At 41.2% G+C, this 19,350-nt stretch overlaps 1 protein-coding gene across 1 annotated transcript in view; it reads left to right on the top strand.

The window, feature by feature from the left end:
* Positions 1–19,350, top strand: part of LOC124152662 (mucin-2-like) — a gene marked incomplete at its 3' end in the record, with an annotated part of 34,570 nt that overhangs the window by 8,420 nt on the left and 6,800 nt on the right. The window contains exon 2 of the mRNA XM_048395465.1: positions 11,832–11,880. Within this exon, the coding sequence (XP_048251422.1) occupies positions 11,832–11,880 (49 nt within the window). The remainder of the gene's footprint in view (positions 1–11,831; positions 11,881–19,350) is intronic.

Here is a 19,350-nt window from a genome sequence, read left to right on the forward strand (position 1 = left end):
AAATGGCATTTTCAAATATATAGTTTCTTTCACCCGACAGTATATTATTTTTTGTACTATCTTGTCATGTGAGGGTCAGTTTGTTTTTCACGGAGTGAATGGCATAACAGCCTTGTGTGGAAGTGATTAGTAATCATGACAATATGAGTCTAATTGTGATTAATACAGTAAACCTCGTTAATCCGGAAACCCTTTATCCCGGACTATTACTGCTTGGACCCTGAATGTATATAAATGATACTATTCGTACATATTTCGTTTATCCGGCTATTTGTCTTTCCGTACGCTTTCCCCGGGAATGCTACCGTCTGGATCAACGGGGTCTCTACTGGTCATGTATTGTACCAGCTTTCAGCCGTGATGCAGAGACGGTAGTTGTAACGGCAGCCTGTGGGTTCAGTGCTGCAGAATGTGTTGATTAATATACAGGAGAGATAGTCCTGTATAGTTGGAAGGGTCAAGTTGTCAGAGACTTGGTGGACAGGTTACGTGGACAACATGAGCGCTGGGGCTCGGGTTCGAACCCCAACATGGGAGCTGTGTGAGGAACCAATTTCTGGTGTGAATCGCCGTCATGTGACTCTAATGGCGGCCCCGATAAACATCGAGCTTGGTCGATACTGTAATAAGTATGTAGAAGGGAGAGTCTGTTTTAACTGTGATACTGTTGTTGAAGAAAAATACTTGTACTGTTATATTGGTCTATGTACACTGATGAGCGTTTAAAACTTTTAGAAGAACGTTGTCATGGAAACCCAGGCTGTTATGGACTTTTATGCAAAAACAGCTTTTATATTATCGTGCAATGTTTTATGCTGAATGCCAAAAACTGCCATAACATTTTACACAAAATGAAATCTGTCTTTTATGATATAGATATTGTGTGTGTGTGTGTGTGTGTGTGTGTGTGTGTGTGTGTATAAATCATATATTCATATATATTCAGTCTCTCGTAACTCCATATAGAGTGGTTCGCTATATGGCTGAATTTTGCCTGTGCGACGTAAAATTTTAACTCACTCACTCACCCCAAATAGAGTGGCCCTACCTGTATATGCATATTACTGTATTTCATTGGGGTGGGACTTTAATAAATTATCTGTTTGTCTGTCTGTCTTGCTAAAGGTTGACTCACTCACTCACTCACTCACTCACTCACTCACTCACTCACCTACTATTTGTACCACATTTTGAACTTGTCCACAGTTCTATTGATATATCGCTAACGGGAAAAAAGTGTTGTGTCAAACAAACCAACAATAAATATTACGCACACAAACCAACCATACAGTATTATCATATGACTATAGCGGGCCGTGATATACACAGTTTACTTCATACAGAAAAATACTATATTCATTTGGCTACATCTGTCCAGAAACACCACGTTTGAAAGATCAGGTTATTTATAAAACTCCACTGCCATACGTGGGGAATAACAATACAAGAGGTAACCCGCTCCGTGCGTGTTGAAACATCAGGTACTTGTCATCGAATGTTTGAGAAGGGTCGGCGTCGCGGAATGGAGAGACTCGTTCACTGATCCCCAAATACGCTGTCCGTTTATATAGCAGCCAAGCATATCACACTGACCCGGTTCACGCCCCTGGGCAAACAAAACCCCTGAAATAATGTATATATTATATTCCGGATATTCAGACTAACATTACCGTAATGTATTAGGATAATATATATTTACATGACATGTATGTTGAGATGATATATAAATGCATTAGCTCATCTGTTTCCACTTGTTCTCAAGGTCCGGGGCGGTCGCTAGTCACGCCGAAGACCCGGGTTCGATTCCCGACATGGGTACAATGTGTGAAGCCCATTTCTGGTGTCCCCCGCCGTGATAATGCGGGAATATTGCTGAAAGCGGCGTAACACCATACTCACTCACTCACTCACTCTCATGGTTCGCCTCCGTGGTCTAGTAGTAGAGCGCCCGTCCGGAGAGCGGACGGTCCGGGTTTCGATCCCCGGCCGCGTCATTCCAACAAACGTTAAAAGATGGTACTTGTTGTTACCCTGTGTGGCGCTCAGCATTAAGGGGCTAAAACAAGGACTGATCGGCTCGGGGTCAGTTAACTGTGCGTCATTGGTATTCATGTTAAACTGCGGCATGGTATGGCAAGCAGCCAATGCACGTCGGTATACAAGTGTGAAAATCCTTGACGCGACGTTAAACCCCATTTCACCTCGCCTCACATGGTATACAGCTTTATCCTGCGTTAGTCCATCTGTTTCTCGTACTCTTGCATGTCATCGTATCCCAATTGCGTGGATCGATGCTCATGATGTCAAGCACTGGATTGTCTGGTCCAGACGCGATTATTTACAGACCGCCGTCATAAAGCTGGGTGCGGCGTTAAACAACAAACAAACTTTTTAATAATTGCAAATCATTACAAAGTAAATTCAGACAATCAAGTGACTGACGTCATGAGCATCGATCCACGCAGCTGGGATACGATGACATGCAGCAACCACTTCAGCGAGCCTGACCACCCGCTCCCGTTAGTCGCCTCTTGCGACAGGTATGGTCGGTTTATACGGCAAGCATTGGTTGCTGAAGACCTATTATAACGCCATTGGGACAAAACATATTTGCCAAACATTTATGCTTACCCATCTCGTTGTAATACAATGAGCTGATGTCTTCTTGCCCCTTTCAGTAACGACAAACAACTCATATTAGGAATGTGCGTGAGTGATCATGAGTGAGTGAGTGAGTATGGTTTTACGCCGCTTTTAGCAATGACATACATATAGAGTGACTTGTTTCAGTGACGTAAGAGCACAGGCCCATAATACATTTGTATGGTTGGGTTTTTCTCCAAGCATGTTGGTATATTAGCAGTCGGTACAATTGTACAAACGTTCAGCAATAATGTTCACATTAACACAATATTATATTAATGATACAGGGGATCAACAAACGGAAGTTAAAAAAGTAATCATGAATTTATTATTATTCACTTAAAACATGTAACAATATTCCTGCAATATCACGACGGGGGACACCAGAAATGGGTTTCCCACATTGTACCCATATAGGGAATCAAACCCGGACCTTCGGCGTGACGAACGAAAGCTTTAATCACTAAGCTACTCTACCGCCCTTCTTAGGTATCTACGGTATATCGACTGTTCATTGAAAACTAATACATTCATCAATGTTTGGAGTAGTGACTGCTCAATAGCAAGGGGAACGGGCGTGACACGGATATCCAAGTACAAACATCACGGCGGCCGGTCCCTGATCCCTCCTGTAGCTCGGATTAAAGCATAGCGTCATCATCATTCACAGAGGCACGTCCATGTTAAAACACGCCCATGACCTAACCCATTCATGTCGCCAAGTGTATCTACCCGGAACATTGTTATATATTTAGACGTTGTAACTACTATCTTCGTATCCAACCAGGAAGATGAAAAATAGGCCACATTTGATTCGTGAGTGAGTGAGTTGGGTTTAACGCCGCTTTTAACATTATTCCAGTTATATCACGGCATGTCAGCTTAATGTGGGAGGAAAGCCCGAAGTGATGCAGGTCTAAGACGTTTACCGCTTCAGTGAAACCCACGAGCACGGGTATGGTGCTAACAAACCTAGAAACATAATCGGGGCGAACCGGGATTCGAACCCACAATCATAGGTTTCTGGCGTGCCCAAGGGACGCAACTGTGCACAGCGAATCGCGGCGCCTTAGACGACTGGGCCACCCGTGCCCCAACATTTGATGCGAATAGGTAACCTTTGTGTTAACGACATAGGATGAGTTCCATTTTCATTTTTTAAGTTTCCAGTTTTTTAATCAGAAAGACGCAACAAAATCCCAACTTACCGTTACTAAAATGCACGCATTCTTAAAACATGTTACCTATTCATTATAAAAATGTTGGATTGTAAACCAAGCTCTCAAAATGTGCGGTCTATTACTGAGTAGCATTTCTATCCCACCCCACCCATTAATGGACTCGTGAAGATCCGGGGTAGAACAGGTCTTCAGCAACCCATGCTTACGACTATTCTTGTCGTAAGAGGTGACTAACGGGATCGGGTGGTCAGGCTCGCTGACTTGGTTGATGCATGTCATCGTATCCCAATTGCGTGGATGGATGCTCATAACGTCAATCACTGGATTGTCTGGTCCAGACTCGATTATTTACAGACAGCCGTCATATTGCTTGAATATTTTGCTGAGTGTGGCATTAAACAACAAACAAACAACAAAATGAATAATAATACATGAAGACCGTATATCATTAAATTGGGACAAGAGCAAGCGTACATCTTCTTCATCCTCTAAAACAGAGCATTTAATACGAATAATATCCTCATTAAGTCCACTACCTATACCATTCCTAAGTTTCTGAATGCCAAACGCGTTATAGCTACTCCGAAATGTAAGTAATGCCTTCTTGAAGATAATTACTTCTATGCCATCCTTATTGACACAGAAGAATCAAATAGTGTTAACAGTGATATTATTATTGCGATATGTGTTAACCAGTAGTCAGTTATACCACTTTGTGTGAATGCACTGTTCTGGTTGGGACCGCCTCCGCGGTCTAATGTTAGAGCGTCCGCCCGGAAAGCGGAAGGTCCGGCGTTCAATCCCCGGCCGCGTCATACCAAAAGACGTTAAAAGATAGTACTTGTTGTTACCCTGCCTGGCGCTCGGCATTTAAGGCGAAAGCAAGGACTGGTCGGCTGGGGGTCATTATACTGTGTCTGAGTGGGGTATTCATGTTAAACTGCGGCATGGTATCACAGTGAGCTACTATTATAAAATCGGCATTAGTCCGGACGAGAACGAACACACGTGCATGCACGTCGCTATATCAGTGCAATAATCTTGGACGCGACCCATTTCACCTCACCTCTAGTTAGGGGAAAGCCCGAAAATATGGGAATGGACCAAGTGTACGAGTTTTGAGAATCCCATGGGCAGACATTGGGCGTAGGATTCAATAAATGCCCTATAATGTCACTGGATTGTCTGGTCCATCACTTGACTGTCTGGTTCGTTTTCAGGACACTGCTGCGTGGCAGGAGTACTGCTCTGCATCAGGCTAAAAGCAAACGATTACCTTCTTCAAATTGGCAGGTACTCCCGATATGACAGGACATGCTTACCCTTTTCGCGAACACCTAGTGTCATCAATGATTTTCAGTGATCCATTCATATAATTTTCACCTCTATTTTGCCTGGGATCTGTTTTGGCTGATAATCGAGACTGGTTATTCTCTGGCGTTGTACATAACACATGAACATGGGACCCGTGAAGATTCCGGGGTAGAATAGGTCTTCAGCAACCCATGCTTGCCATAAAAGGTGACTATGCTTGTCGTAAAAGGCGACTAACGGGATTGGGTGGTCAGGCTCGGTGACTTGGTTGATGCATGTCATCGATCCCGATTGTGTGGATAGATGTTCATGATATTAATCACTGGATTGCCTGGTCCAGACTCGATTATTTACAGACCGCCGTCATATAGCTGGAATATTGCTGAGTGCGGCGTTAAACAACAAACAAACCAACCAAGCAACATGAACATGTTTCATGACGTTCGGTTACTACGGTCGGCGCGACAGCAAGGAACTACGTAGTGCGTGCCCCCCTGCAGCTGTCCGCACTAACTAGGCTTCACTGTAGGACGTTAAAACAGTTTACATGATACCCAGCAATGGCTGAGGTTTTGAGATGAAAGCAGTGAAAGTTGAGATACGTAATGAAATAAGTCTTTGAATGGCATTTAGAAGTGATACACATAAGGCAGAGAATTTATGGATGTCAACTTCTTTATATACTCACTCCTTCATGATTCATTCACCTGATGAAGGAGTAAGCATATACCCCAAAACGTTGTGTTTCTCGTAAAAAAGAAGTTAACGTCCATTAATTCTCTTCTGTAATGAAATACATGATGAATATTTGTCAGTTTACTTTTTAACCGGGATACTTCCTTCTTTCTAGTGTTTTTGGTTTGTGTGTTTGTTTGTTTGTTTGTTTGTTTGTTTGTTTAACGCCGCACCCAGTAACATTCGAGCTATATGACTGCAGTCTGTAAATAATCGAATCTGGACCAGACATTCCAGTGATCGACATCATGAGCACCGATTTACGCAATTGGGATACGATAACATGTATCAACTAAGTTAGCGAGCCTGACCACCCGATCCCGTTAGTCGCCTCTTACGACACACATATAACCCGTTCACATGCACAACATTTTCGCACGTAAGTAATTTTACACATGTGTAACTATACTTACGTGTGTATATGTAAATTTACTATGCGTTCACAGGAAAAGCATCCTAGGTGTGTAAATTAAGTATGTTAATTGTGTAAGACACACATATTCGTCAGTTTCTTCATGACTTAAAACATTTAACAGGTTGTTTTCCAATCAAAGTGGAATGAGAAGAGAGTTAATTTACCGAAAATCCTCGCATGAAGCAACATGTGTTTGATTTAATTTTGTGCACACTGTTTTGACTACTTGAAACCAAAACAAAACACCGTCCGCCCAACTCATAAAAATTGGCAGCTTCAGAATACAGAACTGTTGACAATTTGATTGGTGTTGGCAAATCAACAAATATTTACTCACCGACAGCAGAAATGGATATGTTGGTACTAGACATGTTGATTAATGTATGAAGAATTACTCATATTCAAGAAATATTAGATGGGTTCGACGCACAAACGAATATATTGTTATGTTGTGTGAACCGACGCTCATGAACGCATCACAAGTGACGTCATAGATCTATTACTCGCGACGCGCCATTTGTCCTGTGCAGGATTAGCGTGTAAAGTGTTGAAACACGTGCAGCATATTGTGATAAAAATAAAGACACTTTGTGGTAACATTTGACTGAATGTTAATTTTGTCATTAAGTGGTACACATTAGAAACATCTCTTATTGACATTCAAGGGCGGTGGGGTAGCCTAGTGGTTAAAGCGTTCGCTCGTCACGCCGAAGACCCGGGGTTCGATTCCCGACATGGGCACAATGTGTTAAGCCCATTTCTGGTGTCCCCCGCCGTGATATTGCTGGAATAATTCTAAAAGCGGCGTAAAACCATACTCACTCACTCACTCACTCTTGACGTACATACTTCTCTATATAATTCTATGTTTAACGTTTCCTTTGGCCGTGAGTATATGAATTCGATCGTCCTCTGACGTTGGGATAAACGTTCACATTGCAACATATACACACAGTGCAAATTTACATTTACATTTGCACCTGCTCCAGACATGGAGCAAATTTGTCATGGTGTATTATACATACTTGAGAAAACGCGTTCACATGACAAGTATACTCACGTATGTATTTCTACACGCGTATGCAAATATACACACATATGTATAGAGGCGCATGTGAACGGGGTAAAAGTCGCCTGTTACGGCACGCATGGGTTGCTGAAGACCTATTCTAACCCGCATCTTCACGGGTCTTTCTCGTTAGCATAAACACATTCTTCACGCCTTTCGCCGTGTATTGATGTCATTGCCTTCCTGAGTCGTCAAGGTCGTGTAACTTTCACTGCGCCCCATTTTATCAAGTGAACCAGCATTTTGCTCTTTATAAATTGCAATTTGATGAACCATCTTGTATGGCGGAATTAGTCATTGGGGAATCTTGTCTTTCTTATTAAAAAGTGTTATTCGTTGCAAAGCGATACTTGAAAATACATTCAATCTTGATGCAATATGGAGCCGCCATGTTGAACACTGGGAGGATTACAGTCACCCGACCCACAATGGTGCGAGACATGTTAATGTTCTGCTCCAGGCATGGGTGGGGATTTCACCGAGTCTTTAGACCGAATGCAGGCATGATTGACAGGCAGGGCTTGTGGGTTGTAAATGTCTAATGTGGATTAACGCTCTTGGCAATGTCTGTCCGTGTTCCTAGTGCACTGGATGTGAAATGAGCTCAACGTATGAGAAGGAGCGACAATTCCCTTTCCAGAGTCTTAAGACACGAGTCTATGTACGATAACGACTGTATCATCAGCATGTTATTAAATATTGTATATGTGTTTGTCTCTGTATGTATGTATGTGTGTGTGTGTGTGTGTGTGTGTGTGTGTGTGTGTGTGTGTGTGTGTATGTATGTATGTGTGTGTGTATATGTGTGTGTGTGTGTGTGTGTGTGTGTGTGTGTGTGTGTGTGTGTGTGTGTGTGTGTGTGTGTGTGTGTGTGTGTGTGTGTGTGTGTATGGATGGGTGTGTGTGCGAGTGTGTGTTTTTGATTGCATGTGTGTGTTTATGTATGTATGTATGTACGTATGTTTGTTTGTATGTATGTATGTATGTATGTATGTATGTATGTATGTATGTATGTATGTATGTATGTGTGTGTGTGTGTGTGTGTGTGTGTGTGTGTGTGTGTGTGTGTGTGTGTGTGTATGTATGTATGTATTGGTGTGTGTGTGTGTGTGTGTGTGTGTGTGTGTGTGTGTGTGTGTGTGTGTGTGTGTGTGTGTGTGTGTGTGTGTGTATGGGTGTGTGTGCGAGTGTGTGTTTTTGATTGCATGTGTGTGTTTATGTATGTATGTATGTACGTATGTTTGTTTGTATGTATGTGTGTGTGTGTGTGTGTGTGTGTGTGTGTGTGTGTGTGTGTGTGTGTGTGTGTGTGTGTGTGGATGGATGGATGGATGCATGCATGCATTCATGTATGTTATCATCCATCCATCAGTCTATCTATTTATCATTCGTTGCTACGTTTGTGTGTTGTGTATTCATTCCTTAGTTAATTGATATTTTGTAATACTTATATTTCTTACATTTTCTTGAATATACACTCTGGAAACACCAGTCTACATTATCGTCCCTCTCAATAGCGTTTCGCATGTCTAATTTGTTCAGCTGGATATGAAGGTGAATACAAGATATTGTGTGGATGACAACTTCTTTATTCTATGATGATGTGGAGTTTCGGTATAGTGAGAGAAGCCAATATAGTGACAAGGGAGAGAAGCTCATGGTTGACTGATATAGTGACAAGGGAGAGAAGCTAATGGTTGATTGATATAGTGACAAGGGAGAGAAGCTAATGGTTGATTGATATAGTGACAAGGGAGAGAAGCTAATGGTTGATTGATATAGTGACAAGGGAGAGAAGCTTATGGTTGATTGATATAGTGACCAGGGATAGAAGCTAATGGTTGATTGATAAAGTGACAAGGAGAGAAGCTAATGGTTGATTGATATAGTGACAAGGGAGAGAAGCTAATGGTTGATTGATATAGTGACAAGGGAGAGAAGCTTATGGTTGATTGATATAGTGACAAGGGAGAGAAGCTAATGGTTGTTTGATATATTGACAAGGGAGAGAAGCTAATGGTTGATTGATATAGTGACAAGGGAGAGAAGCTAATGGTTGAATGTAATAGTGACAAGGGAGAGAAGCTAATGCTTGATTGATATAGTGACAAAGGAGAGAGGCTCATGGTTGATTGATATAGTGACAAGGGAGAGAAGCTAATTGTTGATTGATATAGTGACAAGGGAGAGAAGCTAATGGTTGATTGATATAGTGACAAAGGAGAGAGGCTCATGGTTGATTGATATAGTGACAAGGGAGAGAAGCTAATGGTTGATTGATATAGTGACAAGGGAGAGAAGCTAATGCTTGATTGATATAGTGACAAGGGAGAGAAGCTAATGGTTGATTGATATAGTGACAAGGGAGAGAAGCTAATGCTTGATTGATATAGTGACAAAGGAGAGAGGCTCATGGTTGATTGATATAGTGACAAGGGAGAGAAGCTAATTGTTGATTGATATAGTGACAAGGGAGAGAAGCTAATGGTTGATTGATATAGTGACAAGGGAGAGAAGCTAATGGTTGATTGATATAGTGACAAGGGAGAGAAGCTAATGGTTGATTGTTATAGTGACAAGGGAGAGAAGCTAATGGTTGATTGATATAGTGACAAGGGAGAGAAGCTAATGGTTGATTGATAACATTAAGAAGCCACTGCAAATATACAGCAGATGGGATTAATTAAAGATGATAGCTGGAACATTCTATTGTCTTATCAATTCATTGTCGGCCGATGGGATTAGGTATCCTTGATCTCTGTTGACTGATGGCTTGTTTTGGCGGATTTGAACAGTTTCTGTCAGTTTTCGTTTGGTGAAGTCATGGAGATTGCTCGATATGATTTGTACAATGTCCCACATGATGTGATTAGGTCAGATGATGAGGTGGTCTGAGATGGCTGTTTTCCGGCCTGACTTAGTAGTAGATGTTTTTTGTCTTTCAATCCGACGTCTTTGGGGCGGGACGTTTTATCGACATAGGAGTTTGCGCAGGCACAACTGATTTTGCAGACAACACCTTAGGATCTTGTTGCTTACAAGTGTTCCTACCTTTGGCTTTCAGTATGGTGGCAGGTGTAGAGGCTGGGTCGTGGGAGGTGTTACGTAGGGGGGGGGGGAGGGGGATTGGTGCTGGTTCAGGTATGGTGGCAGGTCTAGAGGCTGGATGGAGGGCGGTGTTACGTAGAGGAGGTGGGTTGGGATTGGTGCTGGTTCAGGTATGGCCGCATGTGTGGAGACTAGGTGGTGGGAGGTGTTACGTAGGGGTGGGGGAGGGGGATTGGTGCTGGTTCAGGTATGGTGGCAGGTGTAGAGGCGGGGTGGAGGGCGGTGTTACGTAGGGTAAGGGGGTTGGGATTGGTGCTGGTTCAGGTATGGCCGCAGGTGAAGAGGCTGGGTGGTGGGAGGTGTTACGTAGGGGAGGGGGAGGGGGTTGGTGCTGGTTCAGGTATGGTGGCAGGTCTAGAGGCTGGGTGGAGGGCGGTGTTACGTAGGGGAGGGGGATTGGGATTGGTGCTGGTTCAGGTATTGCGGCAGGTGTAGAGGCTGGGTGGAGGGCGGTCTTGATCATTTTGTGGAATAGCTTTGGTAGGTAGTGGTTGAAATGGTATCCTCATCATGATCACACCATGTCGTCACCATGTCCTCGCCATGTCCTCATCATGTCCTAAGTATAACGTCACCATGTCATCGTGACCCTACCATGTCCTCATCATGTCTCATCATGTCCTCACGCACCATGTCCTCATTGTATTCATACCATGACCTCACCATGTCCTCATCATGTCATCACCTTGTCCTAAGCATAACCTCACCATGTCCCCATCGTGACCACACCATGACCTCACCATGTCCTCAACATGTCCTCATAATGTCCTCACTTTGTCCTGAGCATAACCTCACCATGTCATTGTGACCTCACCATGACCTCATCATGTCCTAATCATCTCACCATGCCCCATAGTGACCACACCTTGTCCTAAGCATAACCTCACCATGTCATCGGCACCTCACCATGTCCTCATCATGACCTCACCATGACCTCACCATGCCCTCAACATTTCCTCATCATGTCCACACCTTGTCCTAAGCATAACCTCACCATGTCCTCATCATGTCCTAAACATAACCTTACCATGTCCTTAACATGTCTTCATCATGTCCCTACCTTGTCCTAAACATAACCCCACCCTGTCCTCATTGTGACCTCACCATGTCCTTATCACGTCCCCACCTTGTTCTAAGCATAACCTCACCATGTCCTCGTCATGACCTCAGCGTGTCCTCTGTCCTCATCATGACCTCACCATGTCCTCATCATGTCCTCTGTCCTAAGCATAACCTCACCAGGTTCTCATCTTGTCCTCCAGGTGAGGACGACCTACCCCAGACTCCTGTATGACATACATTGTGTGACCTGTGTTGTGTGTCTGACAGTAATGTTGTGTCATATTGGCTTTCATTTGCATTTCAGATGATGTATGCGCTCGCAGCCCTGTCCCTCCTTGCGTTACCTGTGCAAGGTAAGTTCACAACACCTCCAGGTGCACATCCAAAACCGCGTGGGTCGAGTCCGACCGTTGGAGTGAGTGAGTGGGTTGGGTTTAACACCGCTTATAACACTAAGGCAGTATTCCAGTTATATCACAGCGTGTCAGCTTAATGTGGGAGGACAGTCCGAAGTGATGCAGGTCTCAGTCGTTTACCATTTCGGTGAAACCCACGAGCACGGGTATGGTGCTGACAAACCTAGAAACATAATCGGGGCGAACCGGGATTCGAACCCACAATCATAGGTTTCTGGCGTGCCCAAGAGACGCAACTTTGCACAGCGAATCGCGGCGCCTTAGACGACTGGGCCACCCGAGCCCACCGATCGTTGGAGATTCGGCAGATGCTCTGATAACTGTGTGAGGGAAATGTTTAATGTTTAATACAAATTGTCAGTGTACGAGAATAACCAGTCAAAGTTATCCATCAAAACAGATTCCAGTAGGCGTGAAGGGCAAAATAGCTGTGGAAATTATATGAATGGACCACTGAAAAATCAGTGATGATACAAGGTGTTCGGGAAGAGGGTAAACATGTCCTGCCCTACCGGTAGCACTAACCATTCACTCAATTTATATCAAAACGTAACTATTTATTGCCCAACTTAAGCAGTCACTCTAACAGGAAGTGCCCCCATGTGTTATCATTGGTATTGGGTTTAAGGGTGGCCCAGTCTTAAGGGACCGCAATTCACTGTTCAGAGTTACGTCCCTTGGGTACGCCAAAAACTTATTATTGTGGGTTCGAATCCTGGTTCGCCCCGTTTATGTTACTAGATATGTCAGCACCACACCGAAGTTTTAAACGTCTGAGACCTGCATCACTTCGGGCTTTCCTCCCACATCAAGCTGACACGCCGTGATATAACTGGATACTGTTCAAGGCGGCGTTAAACCCAACTCACTCACTCACAATCTTAAAAACATGAAGTAACTATCCCACTCTTAACATCATGAAAAACAATTACATTTCGTAATCCTCGGCGTATGGGCAAAGCAACTAAATTCAACGTAAATATATGTGATGTCATCTAATACCCAACTCACTCACTCACTCATAATTGATATCTTTCTTTCAAGGGCCATCTCTACAACACTTAACACATCTGACGTATTCGCAGCCATTTGTAATGTTCGAGTTGTGGACATCACACGATGTTTATTGGGGTTTTTTTTAATATTGTTTATTGTTCCAAGAGTTGTAGAGTAATACTGTATTCCGTCAAAAACATATTTCGGATTGCATAGAATGATACATTACACTCTTTAAAAAAATAAAGGTTTGGAAACAATTTCAAACTAAAAAGGCTGCAACACTCAATCAGACTCAACCCCGTGAAGATTCCGTGGTAGAATAGGTCTTCAGCAACCCATGCTTGCCGTAAAAGGTGACTATGCTTGTCGTAAAAGGCGAATAACGGGATCGGGTGGTCAGGCTCGCTGACTTGGTTGACGCACGTCATCGATCTCAATTTCGTGGATCGATGTTCATGATATCAATCACTGGATTGTCTGGTCCAGGCTCGATTATTTACAGACCGCCGTCATATAGCTCGAATATTGCTGAGTGCGGCGTTAAACAACAAACCAACCACCAACCAAATATAGCATGACAGAAAGCTAAGAATCAGTGACCATTTTTAGGTTACAGTTATTTTTGTCATCCTCTTTTATAGCAATAAATTTCTCGATTGCATAAATATATATTTTAGGTAGTTTTTAAAGTATATCTTTTTTCGGTTTGGTTCCTTTGATTTCACATACATGAAGATGACTTTTTCCCCAAAAAAAGTATATGATTGATTAAAGTATTAGAGTAGTTAGAACCAAACCAAATAATATATTTTGTCAATATAATGAGTGTGAAAGATAATTGTTAAGCCAAAGTTCGAGATCATTCTAAAATTGTTTAGTTTCATTACATTCCCAAAAGACATGGTTGGTGTGACCTACACTGTTGTCTACAAAATTTATTTTTAATAGTTGAAGATTCCATGTAGAAATCTGTACTGAAAATCTAAACATTTCACATCCTTCTGTTTACATCTATAAACAGTAAATATCTTTTTCCAATTAAAACCACAGTGAAGAATTGATTGCCATTTATCACAAACTTTAAGATTATTTTCATTTGATATTAATTTATCACAAAATATTCCAGCGCCGTTAATAAGCTTCATCAGATCACCGAAGCAACTGTTTATATACAATTTCTGTAAAAAATATTTTTTTAGTTTTCTTGATTGATGTTTTCCATGAATCTGGTACTTTGAAAATTAAATATCTATAGTCTAATATTGTACCTTTCATCGGATATTTTAACTTCAGTTCTTCAAATGGCATCAATCCGTTTTTATACCATATATCTTTAATTGAGTAAATTCCATCATTAGCCCATTGTTTTATGTATTATGTGGCTTGTTTGAAGTTATGATTAAGCCATAATGGTTGGGACAAAATTGCTTCTATATTATCAACATTAATAATATGTTTTTACAAAAGTTGTTCCAAGCTTTCAATACATCGTTCCATTAGGGTCTTTTAACATAAGATTGCTTGTCAACATTAGCACCCAAAAGTGAGTATATATTTAATTGGGATATTACAAGGGTTACTATATGTTGTTTTTTTACAATATAATCTGATCGTAGATAGTTTGAGTGCGACAATAAAGGTTCTAATGATAATCAAGCGTAATCCACCTTCCTCATATTTTCTTGTCAAAGGGGTCCTTTTGATTTTTTCTTTTTTATTATTCCATATAAAATTGTAAAATATTTTGTAAAGTGATAAGACATCACCTCAGGAGGGTTTTGTGTTGAACTAGTGAACTAGTTTTGACAATGCTGAAGTTTTTTATGACTGTACGTTTTCCTATTAACATTAGATATCTTTTTCTCCAATTTGCAGGCAATTTATTTCTTCTATTCTTCGTTCTTTTCTTATTGATTACCCAAATATTTACTTAAGTTTGGATTGAACATAATTCCTAATACTTTAAATTCCTTATTGTGCCATTCTGTTTGTAAATCTTGACGTAATCGACCATTGCGAACCGCATTTGAGCCTATCCATTTCTTTTGTCTTGTCTACATTCATTTCTAAGCCAGACATTTTGTAGAATTTACTCAGTGTTTCTATACCTGCAAAAAAGCTTTCTTCTTTGCCATTTAACAATAATTCAGTATCTCCAGCAAACTGCCGAAGTTTGTATTTTTTGTCATTAACAATAATCCCTTCAATTTTAGTATTATTTCTAATCATACATCCTAAGATTTCAGCTACTAGGAGGGAAATATATGGCGACAATGGATCTCCTTGTCGACAGCCTCTTCCATTTGTAAACAATTCTGATAGATGCCCAATTTGTATTATGCTTGATGTAGTATCGTAAGTTAGTATATTTATCATTTATCATTTCTGGTCCCAATCCATATTTTTGTAAAACTTTATGAATTGTTTTGATACCATATCAAATGTCTTTTCAAAATCTATCAGCAGAAGTAATCCCAGTTTATTTGGACATCACTCGATGTTGATACAATACACGTGAAGTGTGTTAAAATGATGAATAAATGAAAATGAAAGTATTTGGAAGGTGTGAAATCACTTTAAACAAAATCACTTTGAACACAATTAATAAAACTAATCTCAGGTTTTACTACAAAGCGTTGTCGGTTTACGTGAACTATTCGGAGAAAGCGGAAACATGTTTGGGTGTAACAAATAAATCTCCCCAAGACAGCATGACAAGAGGGAAGACTTCAACTTTCCCTTCATGTTGAGCAATATCCAGCAGCTCCAACCTTTGGTGTCAACATTTCACAACTTTTGAGGACAATTAAAATTCAATTTCAAAGAGTGTCACACGACTCTTGCCCTAAAGTTGTTTGTGAGTGAGTGAGTATGGTTTTTGCGCCGGTTTTAGCAATATTCCAGCTATATTACGGCGGGGGACACCAGAAATGGGCTTCAAACATTGCACCCATGTTGGAAATCGAACCCGGGTCTTCTGCGTGACGAGCGAAAGCTTTAACCACTAGGCTACCCGACCGCCCCTGATCCCGTTACAGCATTCTAGGCTGCAAGCTTAAGCTTTCAAAACGTTTTATGGTTAACATATTGAGGACATTTCCAGATTTGACGCATCGGTGACAAAAAATATGTTTTATGCAATTCCCTGTTTTGCCTTGTGTCATATGTTCCCGCTCAGGTGAACAGTTGACTTGCCGGTGCATGTGTTAATGACGGGTGCCACCGGTGGAGCACAATACGCCCACCGTTTTGCAAACACCTGGTATAATTTTTATCTGATAGTGATTCATAAGCACATGCATACGATTAAGTCGGAATCGTACAATGGACTCTTCTTTCAACAGAGATTGTGAAAAGTGTTTCGCCGCTTTTATGTATTTCAAAACCACGCATTCGTTACATCAACCTTTGAATTGACTCTGAAACCTGATGACATGTCCATTCCTCTTTTGTACTGTACTCCAAACTCCAATAAAAACCCGTTCAAAAAGAGATACATTATAAGGTCCAGCAAATGTACCATCAAATCCCTGTCTTTGACCATAATCCTTAATACAATCAAGGAATGCCTTTCTTGAATGCCTTTCTTCATATTCACAGAAAATATTATGAAACAAGTGGAATTATTACCAGGTAGATTCTCAAATCCTCAAAGGATTTCCTTGATTTTTGCAATCTGAGAAAGGAACCTCCTTCAATTTCAATTCAAAACATTTGATGTATCCACACGGTATATCGCTATCCCACAATATCTCCATTCCTTGATTCGTGGGACATTTCTTACAGTAACATCTTCAAAGGGTCAGGTCAGGAGAAAATACAAAATATGTGAAATAGATTTACGCGTTCGAACTATCGCCTACGCGATTCTTTTTGTGAAGAGTGTATTTCAGTCAAGGTCATATTAGCATATTTAACTGTATCAGAAAAAGTGTGTGTGTGTCATTAGTGTCATTCGCGTGGTCATCGTCTCTTATATGTCGAGAGTAAGTACATTTTAAGCTGTATCTGCACACACTTGGGTATTTAATAAGCCAGCATGTTTCCAAGTTTATTCATACCGGCATGTTCCATGGAGAATTAACGTTCCCATAAACGGATCTGACACCTCTACAAATGGGCTATAATACTCCTCCAAATGGCCGTGGCAAGTCCTGACACTGTGTGCACAATAAGCTCTCTGCTTATTTCACATGAACTTGTTAATCTACAAACGATGATAAATTGGTGCAGGCATGCTCAAAAGTCTAACATGATATACAGCCTTGGTTATGCTAACGAGATTCGTTTTTTAGACATAAACGACAAATTTATGCAGGCATTCAACGCCATGTCATGTTGCACCGGTGTCATGAAAGACTCGATTGGGCTCTCGGAGTAAAACTCAAACATGTTGTGGAGTGCCAACGTGCGGGGTCAGGCAACACACACACCCTTGTCTTGCGAAAATAGTGTGAGTGGCGGTGGTACCGGTAGAGCAGGATATGCTGACCCTTTTCGCGAAAACCTGGTGTCCTCACTCGTTTTCAGCGAAACATCAATAAACATTTTAGCGCTATTTTCCCTTTTATGTTCATTGGAATCAGTTTCGGCAGATACTCAAGACCGATTCTTCTCTTGCGTTGATATTATATATTCCGCCTCATTTTGATATCTTTCCGAGGCAAGGGCGTCAACTGGCTATAAAAGTCCAGTTTCCACCCTTGCCGAAATAGGCTGGAATTTCGTTTCATGCTGGCTGGACTAACGAACCTATGCATGGTCCAATCAAAATCGCGGAACGAACTAGATATGCGGTTCATGAACAACATGACTTTCAACGTGCATATTTCGGTCGCCTGAAGGATTTGCAAAGCAAGTGTACCGCCAGCTGGGCATCAACAGATATTTTGCAAATCTTTTCATGTTTTATTAAGGTGTTCAAGTGATTTGATCCACTTCGCGATGTAAGACCCGTTTTATTATAATATAGATCCTGATTATCGATCAGTTCGTCTTGACTGGGCGCCGCCATCTTGTTTGAAGCAATTCCATGCGATATGAAAGGTTTCATCACATTGGTCAATAGGATGGATATAGAAGAGACATAACTCGTAATAGCCACTGGTGGCGCTACGATCGAGCCTGGAAATTCCAGCCTGGTTCAGCACTTTTGGAAACTGGACTTTTGGAGACAGCTAACGCACTTGCCCCGGGAAGGTGTATCTTAGACGCTGTGGTGTACTTCCTGTTAACGCTAGATGGGTAGTCTAATATGAAATACGGCCGGCGTTGGGCATTGCAGATGCATATTGTTTTAACAAAACGAGAATACCTTTGATATATTTATAGTATTATCACATATTTTACATTTAGATGTAAACTGTCGAGAAAATCAAAATATACAGCTGTAAATCATATTTGAATCATATTAAAAAATAATTCAAACGTTATCAAAACGTTACTAGAATGAAACACTGCAACTTTAAAGTCCAATACATCTAACACATCAGATACTTGCCCATCGAATAGCATTTCTTGTTCATTTAAGCCACAATGAAACATGGGTTTAACTTACTTTTTCACGACAGTTCAGTTAGCCATGGTGATGTTCTGTGAACGTAATGATATCAAACCGCTCTTTTGCAAGATAAATGATTTTTGTAGCTTCATACGGCAATGTCAGTGGATGCAAACGGGGACTCAGTCACATGTGTCGCTGCGCGGTGTGTCAGAAAAATGTGATCAAGGGTTCGACCCTGATTACGTTCTCGATTTGTCATCGCATCAAAGTTGAAAAAGTCAAAAACCTGCATCACTTCAGACACGCCGTAACATCACTGACATACTGTACAAAACGGCGTAAAACCAATCCCACTCATGCATTGTCGGTTTTTACTTGTGTAGCATTATTTGGCGTCAACGTCAAGTTCTATTTAAACGGTATGCTGCTATAAATTCTTCTAAACCACATGTAAGTATATATACTGAACAAACCAAGTTTGAAGTGAAGACTTAGCACACAATTTCAATATCCCCCAATATATTCATGACCCCTAACTTGTTTTGTTTGGTATATTTGTATTGGTTACTGATACAAGTGCAATCCACCAACAGCAATCGTGTTGCCTGAAGACTATGTATGGTCTTCGATTGCCAATCGGTATACCATTTAACCAGTTCCATGTCAGAGTCAGTAATAAACTGAGCGGCAAAATAAACTATACCTCTCAGTTGATTCTATAATATGTTTGATTTTCAATTGAAAATTAACTTCAATTAAGGATTTTTTATCCAAAATATGAACTGTATTGGCGCTTATATTCGTCTGAATTGTTTTGTTCTTTTAACTATAATTTGATTTAAACCGTTTACAAATTAAAAACAATCGCACAATACGCAACTGCTGATGGATATCTTAGACATCCT

This window comes from Haliotis rufescens, unplaced genomic scaffold, assembly GCF_023055435.1.
Source record: "Haliotis rufescens isolate VD_foot unplaced genomic scaffold, xgHalRufe1.0.p SCAF_14, whole genome shotgun sequence".
Lineage (NCBI taxonomy): Eukaryota > Metazoa > Mollusca > Gastropoda > Lepetellida > Haliotidae > Haliotis > Haliotis rufescens.